The sequence below is a fragment of the Rhincodon typus genome, chromosome 7 (genome assembly GCF_021869965.1).
Source record: "Rhincodon typus isolate 14 chromosome 7, sRhiTyp1.1, whole genome shotgun sequence".
In the NCBI taxonomy this organism is placed as follows: domain Eukaryota; kingdom Metazoa; phylum Chordata; class Chondrichthyes; order Orectolobiformes; family Rhincodontidae; genus Rhincodon; species Rhincodon typus.
This window is the reverse complement of record NC_063338.1, coordinates 58,310,019-58,319,517: the sequence shown is the minus strand read 5'-3', so window position 1 is coordinate 58,319,517 and position 9,499 is coordinate 58,310,019. Positions and strand designations below refer to the sequence as shown.

General features: G+C 40.7%; 1 protein-coding gene across 2 annotated transcripts in view; it reads left to right on the top strand.

Moving 5' to 3' along the window:
* slc38a11 (solute carrier family 38 member 11) overlaps positions 1 to 9,499 on the top strand; it is a 72,600-nt gene that overhangs the window by 49,798 nt on the left and 13,303 nt on the right. For both annotated transcript variants that reach the window (XM_048598989.1, XM_048598988.1), the window contains exon 8: positions 3,786 to 3,856. In XM_048598989.1, coding sequence (XP_048454946.1) covers positions 3,786 to 3,856 — 71 coding nt within the window. The remainder of the gene's footprint in view (positions 1 to 3,785; positions 3,857 to 9,499) is intronic.

Here is a 9,499-nt window from a genome sequence, read left to right as displayed (position 1 = left end):
AGACCCTTCTTCAGAAAGGGTCTTCTGAAGAAAGGTCTAGGCCTGAAACATCAGCCTTCCTGCTCCTCTGATGCTGCTTGGCCTGCTGTGTTCATCCAGCTCTGCACCTTGTTATCTCAGCCTTGGATTATCCCCCGGTTCCAGCCATTTCTTGGTATCATAATGAGTGAATTGAATTAGTTGATCCTGGAGACCTCAGAAAGAGGCTGAGATGGATCATCCACCTGACACTTCTGGCTGAAGATGAATGCAAGCCGCTCCCCTTTCATTAGGAATGAGGATATTTATGTAGCTTCCTTCTCCTGTTAGTTCTTTCATTGCCCATCACCATCAACTACATCTCGAGGCAGGACAGCAGCATTTAATACCTAAACATTGGTTGTGGGACTGCATATTTCTGTTTCTGGCATGCTGTTTCTGATTTTGGGAATCTGTGCTGCAGATTCACCTGGCTGACAGCTCATTTTTACATACACCTGTTGCTGCTCCTGGTATTCAACATGAAGGTGAACTGATTCATCAGCTGAGGGTGTGGCAATGGGGTCAGGAGAGGGGATGATGGGATTCATTGCAAGAGGTTTTCTTGCCCATGCCCTGCAGCAATTGCATTAAATTCCTGCATTGGCTGAGGTTACATCAAGGACTCACTTCAACCTCTTCCCTCAACTGAGGTGTGGTGACCTTCAGTTAAAGCACCACCCAGTCACCTGTCTCTGATGAGGGAACAACCTTATGATCCTCTGGGACTGTGGCAACTTTATCTTACCTTTACCTTTAGTCAACACCTTCCAAATCTGCAACTACTGTGACTTAGAGTGACAAGAGCAGCAAATACGTGGAAACACCACCGCCTGAAAGTTTCCTTCCAAGCCACACACCGTCCTGACTTAGAACTATATGACTGTTTCTTCACTATTGCTGGATCAAAATCCTGGAATTCCCTCCCTTTTGGCACTGTGGATGTGCTTACTACAGATTACTGCAATGATTCAGGAAGACAAGTCACCACCACTTTCTCAAAAGGCATTATGGGTGGGAAGTAAATCTTCGCCTAGCCAGCTATGTGCATAACCTGTTAATGAATAAAACAAAGGTTATGACAAATCTTAGCCGAAGAAGTTTGAGACATATTTTTCATTAGTTCACAAGTTTTTAAAAATTTGTTATGCTTTTTGTCCTGTACAGTCCCATTCTTTAAGTGAAAATAGTGATGGTGCATCACAAAATAGAGGTGATTAACAATTCACAGGACATCTCCTCCCCATCATAAGCTGATGACCAATTTGTGCATTACAGAATTTTATGGCTCCACTGGGAGTGGAATAGCAGGTAGAAGCTCTACAAAAAAATGATGGAATTGCAGGAGCAACCCGAACCCTTGCCCTCCCAACAGTGATGGTACAGTCGCCAACCCTCTTGCATGGTTCACAACACTGCCTTCCCAGACTTGGTCATCCACTTACCTCGTTGGCCTTGGCAAAAGACATTCATTTGCATTGTGATTCAGTTCTTTCATTGCCCATTATTGGGGTACAGCCTTCAGCCACAACATTGGCCACTTCTGACATTGGCATTGCTAGGAGTAGAGAGCTTCTGGCTATCTGGTGGTTTGGCAGAGCTGAGTCGTGCTCCGGATGGACGTGGAGTTCGATGTCCGTAAAAACAGCTTGAGGCGATATGACTAAGTAGAATTTGGCTAAGGCCCCATTTCTCAGCTGCATAAATTCTGGCCACCGTTAGTTATCTGCAAAATCCTGGCTACAATCTTTTGATTTTATTTTACGTCTTACTATTTTGTTTCTAACACATCATCTCTTGTGCATTAATTGCGATTGCTATTGTGCCATATTGTATGACCATATTAATGCAAGACTTTTTGTTGCTGTTCTTTTACCTAGAACAGGCTAGCTTGCAGTTGAAGTTCATTTGTAGTAAATGAGCTATTGAGTGTTTCAGGATTTGGAGACAAAATTTGAAAGGACAATGAATGATTATAATTTGAGCTTAAATTAAGTTCTTCCCTCAAAACAGATCCTGAAATTTTAATCTGGGTATTTGAGGAGTTGAATCCATTATGTTACAAGAGAAGCTGTGACAGAGCTATACCATCTTCTTTAGGATGATCTACAGCTAATCTCAGCTCTGAACATGCCCACTACATTAAGCCTTTCTGCCACCTTCCAAGATTGGATAAATACTTGAAGTGGAAAAATTTTGCACAACTGTGAGAAAAGAGTAAATGAGTGGATGTTTGAAGAAGTGGAGAGATAAAGAGTTACAACTCTAAAGGGGTGCAGGAGCAGAGAGATCTGGATGAATATTTGTATAGATCATTACAGGTGGCAGGACCAGTTAACAAAGCATACAACATCCAGGCTTAATTAATGGGGAATAGGGCACAAGAGCAAAAAGGTTATACTGAACTTAAATGGGACACTGGTTTGGAATCCACTGAAGCATTGTGTCCAGTTCTCGATGAAAGAAAGGATGTGAAGGTATTTGAGAGACTGCAGAAAAGGTCTATGAAAATGGCTCCAGAGGTGCAGAATTTGATTTACAATGATAGATTGGAGAAGGTGGCACTGTCCTCCTTGGAGAATAAATGGTTTTGAGGAAATTGAGCAGAAGTACTCACAATCATGAGGGGTCTTGACAGAGTAAATATGGAGAAAATGTTTCCGATCATGGAAGGATTGAGAACGAGGAGGCACAGATTTAAAAAGAATCAAAAGTGATATGAGGAAAGACTTTTTCATACAGTGAATTGTTGGAATGAAATGCTCTGAGAATGCGGGTTTAATCAAGGCATTCAAAAGGGAATTAGGTGGTTACTTGAAAAGGAACACTATTAACAGTTATGGGAGAAGCAGAAGGATACTGAGAGAGATGCTCATTTGGAGTGTTAACACTTGCATGATGGCCCAAATGGTCCCCTTCTGCACTGCAATAATTGTGCGTTTCTGTGAATTCTTTCAAAGAGCCAGCACAGACACATGAGCTGAATAGTTTCCTTCTGTACAGTATCATTTTATGCTTTTATGATGCAATAAAGTCCTTGCATGGGGTTTAAGCATTCATGCAGTTATGTAGTACCTTTTAAAACAGGAAAATATTCTATCCACAATCTTCCATTGGCAAATGAATCAAACATGTGGCAGGCACTATATTTGGAAAGGCCAACAGATTCCCTGAAAGGTACTATTTACTGAACAGGACAAAGAATACCTAAAATATTCCCTTCATTCCCAATATTAAAAATCAGTGCTTGCCATCATTGATTTACTCATATTTCACAATACGTATGCTTAATAAATTTAAGATTTTCCAATGAAGCACCGCCTTGGAGTACAGCAAGGGTTTTGTTTCATAGTATTTTTATACTGAATACAGCAGCTTGTCTCTGCATGGTACTCTATTGCATAGTCTGCCAGCTTGCAAAAAAATAACTGGCAAAATTGATTTGAAGCTTGCTGTAGCAATTATTTGGTCTCATTGCTTTAATGCTTTCAGAGCAAATGTTTGCACTGTTATTCAATAGCACAGAATTGCCACTCATGATTCATAACCAGTTGCTCTGTATTCGTCCATTTAAATCATGATGTCTTCATCGTGATTTTGACTAATGTATTTGAATTGAATGCTGCAAGTTTTCTGAACATGGAAAAAGAGTCTATTATTGCTTTCTGCACATATTGATTACTATTTCTGCCTATTGTGATTTGCACTGAAATTAGTAAAGAAAGAATACTATGGACCACGTTATCTAATTCTTATTTACCTTCTAGTCCAACTACAGAAAATGCCTGGGCATTTGCACAGCCAAATGCAATACAAGCAATAGGAGTTATGGTATTTGGTAAGTCTTAAATATTTGCCATAGATCCATGTATATTGATTCTGTTATTTTTTTCCATAATTTCTATACTTTGCCAGTGAAAGTGTTTGCATTTGAAACATCCAGATTAGATTTTTCTAGACCTATGAGGATACAGAAATTCATCATCCCATACATTACTTGTCTAAAATAGTAAATAAGTTTCTGACTGCTGCTCCACCACTGAATGGAAGGTGCTTCATTGTGAAAGAGCTTCTCCATGATCCAGGAACATAGAAAAAAATATCTGGGAAAGAGGATGTGAGAGCATATAAGAGAGAAGGCAAGAGAAGGAAGGAGTAGCTTAAAGTTGTCAACTGTGTCCAAAGTCCCAATATTTAAGCACTTTCTATGATGATAATATTCACAGATGTATGGACAAGAACAACTCATCCATCAAAAAGAGTGGTTCAGGTATTTTGAAGACTGGTGTCTCATGCAGTCCATACCGAATCACCTACACCATTAAGAAACACATTTAATTGACCCCTCTATTTCAGACATTAGGGTGGCATGGTGGCTCAGTGGTTAGCACTGCTGCTTCACAGCACCAGGGACCCAGTTCAATTCCAGCCTTGGGTGACTGTCTGTGTGGAGTTTGCACATTCTCCCTGTGTCTGCGTTGGTTTCCTCCAGGTGCTCTGGTTTCCTCCCACAGTCCAAAGATGTGCAGGCTAGGTGGATTGGCCATGAAAAATTGCCCATAGTGTTGAGGGATGTTTAGATTAGGTGGGTTATTGGGGGATGGGTCTGGGTGGGATGCTCTGAGGGTCAGTGTGGACTTGTTGGGCTGAAGGGCCTGTTTCCACACTGTAGGGCCTGTTTCCACACTGTAGGGCTTCTACGAATACATAATTTCAATGCACATCCTGAAATATTTAAGCATGATGCATTGTCAGTCAAATAAAAAATCTGTCACTTAACCTGGACCTCAAAGCATCATCAGATTGGAACAACTGGAGACGAAAATAACAGACTATTGATTAATTTCAAAAGTTAAAATAATTATTTTCCTTAAATAGTTGGAGGATATAGTCCACCAGGGTCATAAGTAAGCACAGAAAGAAACTGTACAGTTCCTTGTTAGATACAGCAAGGAGAATAGAAATTCTGGTTAGGTTTTGTAACCCTCCCCCCACTCCACTCCCCAGCCCTTTTCCCATTGGACATTAATGAGGTAGTTGAACTTTTGTGCAATCCAGATACTTTCATTGTTACAACTGTCTAATTACCAGGTTTATCAAATTCAATTTTCTAAAGTTATTATGGTCAGACCAAAACATACAGGACAGAATTTTCCATTTCCATTAGGGTTTAAACAGCAAGTTATGAATCTCACTAAGGAGCAGTGACTATCTTATTTCCGTGCATTTTCATTTCCTTAATGAAGCTCACAATGATCCTCTCCTTCCCTGAGAAACTAGATGGTGCCAATGTCTAACATGAAAGTCAAACTTGGCAACAGCTTTTCTGAACACTCAGACAACTCTGTCTTCTCTGTAACATCCTTCCATGCTCCATGGACTGCATCTTCCTCCATCCTTCATCCATGCAAGTGTGAATCATCAAACCACCAACCTTAGCAAATCATGATGGATGGTTTCTGGCCAATTCATATGTTCACTTTAGAACACTTTGACTTGCTGTACTTTTGCAAGTCTCCTTTGGCTACACAGGGAACATCTTATAGTTCTTAGCTTACTTTCTTAGTGTTTACTCACTTTACACTTAGTTAGATTTAATACTTCCCCTAATTTTTCATGGTCTGACTATGTTTCCTGTTTTATTTTTATGCCAAACTGGGATGAATAACTTTTGAAGTTTATCCATTGCTATCTACCATCATCCCTTTAAATAATGATCCCTAATTTACCATAGCTAGCTTGTGCCTCATACCATTAGAATTTCCTTTATTAAATTCAGGACCCTAGTCTCAGAAACAACTACGTCACTCTCCATCTTAATGAAGAACTCAATCCAATTATGGTCACTCACCCTTAAGGCCACATGCACAACCAGACTGTTAATTATTTCCATCCTCATTACATAATACCTAGTTAATTCTAGTTGGTTCCTCAATGTATTGATTCCTAAAATGATCCCACGTGCACTCAAAGAATTCCTCCTCTACAGTTTTGCTACTGATTTGATGTGCCCAATCTATACGGAAATTGAAGTTACCCATAATTTACAGCTGTACCTTTACTACAGATATTTCTAATTTCTGTTTTTATGCCTGCCTCATATTACTTCAGAAGTTTGGCAGTTTCTATAGAACAGGTACTATCGTTTCCTGCCCCTTGGTGTTTCTAAGCTCAACCCACACAGATTCCATTTCACCATATCCTTCTTTACAACTGCATTAATTTCCTTTTTAATCAACAGTGCTATCCCACCTCCTTTTCCTTTTTGCCTGTCCTTTCTAAAAACGGAAAACCACTGGCGATTCAGTTCACATTCCTGGTCATGCTGCAGCCACGTCTATGTTTTATCCAATATATTATACCTGTTTAGGTCTATTTGCACAGCTAATTTATCCATTTATGTGAATGCTAGGTGCATTAATGCACAAGGCATTACGGCTTGTCATTTTAACATTCTTTATCCCATTTACTGTGGCCCTATTTGATTATAGTCCTTGAATTCTCTGCCTATCACCTTTAAACCAAAAGACCATAAGTTTTGGAGCAGAATTAAGCTATTTAGCCATCAAGTCTGCTCCACCATTCAATCATGGTTGATATGTTTCTCAAACTCATTCTCTTGCCTTCTCCCTGTAACCCTTGATCCTCTTACTAATCAAGAACTGATCTACCCTTGACTTAAATACACTCAATGATTTGGCCTCCCCAGCCCTCTGTTCCACAAATTAACTACCCTCTGACAAAGAAATTCCTCCTCATCTCAGTTCTAAGGGTTGTCCTTTCACTCTGAGGCTGTGCCTCAGGTCCTAGTCTCTTTGACTAGTGGAAACATCTCCATGTTCACTCTATCCAGGCCTTTCAGTATGCTGTAAGTTCCAATCAGATTCTCCCCTCATCCTTCTAAATTCCACCGAGTACAGACTAAGAGTCCTCAACCACTTCTCATACAACAGCTCTTCATCCCTGGGATCATTCTCGTAAACCTCCTCTTGATCACCTCCAACACCAACACATCCTTCCTTAGATACGGGGTTCAAATCCAAGTGTGGTCTGACCACAGCCTTATACAGCCTCAGCAGTACATCTCTGGTATTGTATTCTAGCCTTCTTGAAATGAATATTAACATAGCATTTGCATTCCTAACTGCCAACAGAACCTGCATGTTAACCCTAAGAGAATCAGGAAGTAGAGTTGCGAAGTCCCTTTGTGCTTCAGATTTCTGCCTTTTCTCCCATTTAGAAAATAGTTAACACCCCTATTCTTCCACCCAAAGTGCATAATCTCACACTTACCCAGATTATTTACCATATTCCACTTACTTGCCCACACTCCTAGCCTGTTCAAGTCCTTCTGCAGCCTCCCCACTTCTTCACCACGACCTATCCATCCACCTATCTCTGTGTCATCTGCAAATTTAGCAACAATGCCGTCAATTCCTTTGTCCAGATCATTAATGTATAACATGAAAAGTTGTGGTTCCAACACGGACCCCTGTGGAACTCCACTCGCTGGCTTCCATCCTGAAAAAGATTCCTTTGTCCCTAGCCTCTGTCTTCTGCCAGTCAGCCAATCTTTTATCCATGGCAGAACCTTGCCCTTAACACCATGGGCTCTTCTCTTATATAGCAGGCTCGTGTGTGGCACCTTGTCAAAGGCCTTCTGGAAATCCAAACAGATCATGCCCACTGGCTCTCCTTTGTCTAACTTGTTCATCACCTCTTCAAAAGAATTCTAACAGATTTGTCAGGCACAACCTCTCCTTGTCAAAGCCCTGCTGACTCTATCCTATTTTACCATGCCCTTTCAAGTACTCAGCAATCTCATCCTTAATAATAGACTGAAAATCTTACCAACAACTGAGGTCAGGCTAACCGGCCTATAGTTTCCTGTCTCTGCCTCCCTTTCTTCTTAAGCAAGGGTCTTGCATTTGCCATTTTTCAGTCATATGAGTCTCTCCCTGACTCCAGTGATTCCTAAAAGATCACCACTGATGCCTCCACAATCTCCTCAGCTATATCTCCAGAACTCTGCAGCGCAGTCCATCTGGTCTGGGTGATATATTCAACTGTAGACCTCTCAGCTTCCCCAGCACCTTCTCCTTAGTGTTGGCTACTGTACTCTCCTCTGACTCTGTTAAAGTTCTGGTATGCTGTTGTTGTCTTCCATTGTGAACATTGATGCAAAGTATCCAATCAGTTCTATTTGTAGCAAGAACAGGCAGGCACATCGGTACCTAAATGGAATTACATGATGAAAGGGGGAGGTGCAAAGAAACCTGGGTATCCTTATGCACCAGTTATTAAATGTAAGCATGCAGGTGCAGCAGGTGGTGAAGAAGACAAATGGTATGTTAGCCTTCATAGTGAGAGAGTTTGAGTACAGGAGCAAGGATGTATTGTGGAAATTAAACAGGACATTGGTAAGACTATACCTGGAGTAGCGTGTGCAGTTTTGGTCTCCCTATCTAAGGAAAGATGTGCTGGCTATTGAGAGAGTGCAAAGAACGTTTACCAGACTGATTTTTGGGATGGCAGTCCTGACATATGGGGAGAGACTGGATTAGTTAGAACTATATTCACTGGCATGAGAAACCTATAAATTCTAAGAGAACCAGACAGCACAGATGCAGGAAGGATGTTCTTGAAGTCCAGGGACTCCAAAACTAGGGGTCATAGTCTAAGGATTAAGGGATAGACCTTTTAGGATAGGTGAGTTGGAATTTCTTCACCAGACAGTGATGGCCTGTAGGATTCTTGGCTGCAGGAAATTCTTAAGGCCAAAATATTGAAGATTTTCAAGAAAGATTTAGATATTGTTTTGGGGGCTAAAGGGCTCAAAGGATATGGAGAAAGAGGAAGAGGGTACTGAGGTGAAGGATCAGCAACGATCATATTGAATGGTGGAGCAGGCTGGAATGGCCCACTCCTACTCGTATATTTTATGTTTCTGTAGATGATGCTGGATCACTGTTGTGTGAGGGGCATTTGCCATCTTGCAGTGTCTTAAGGTGTGTGTATGGGGTTTAAATATGGCACCAGCCGCGAGCACTTCAGTTGCACAAATCCACAATCTGGACACCAAAGAAACCGGTTGCATGAGTAATGAGATGGGGAACAGAAGATTGTGTGTTAAGAAAATCCACATGGACTATGGTAATCTGGTTACCATTAATCCTACTGAAAAAGAATTACCAAAAACTTGGAAAATATATCGCATACAATTTGGGTTGATTGTCTAGTGGCACAACCACAAGTTCACCATATGATTATCTTTGGTAGGGATGTTACAGCGAAGTTTCAAAGTTGCATTTGAGAAACTTGCTTTTGTTGATATTCCACAAGATATTAAATAACAATGCAAGTTTCCATGTCAGTGCAAAATTGTATTTGATTCATTGGACCTAAGTGCAATCTTAATGATTCAAGCAGACCACCATATATATCTTGTTGAGTTCTTGAAAATCATTATCATGCAACAAAT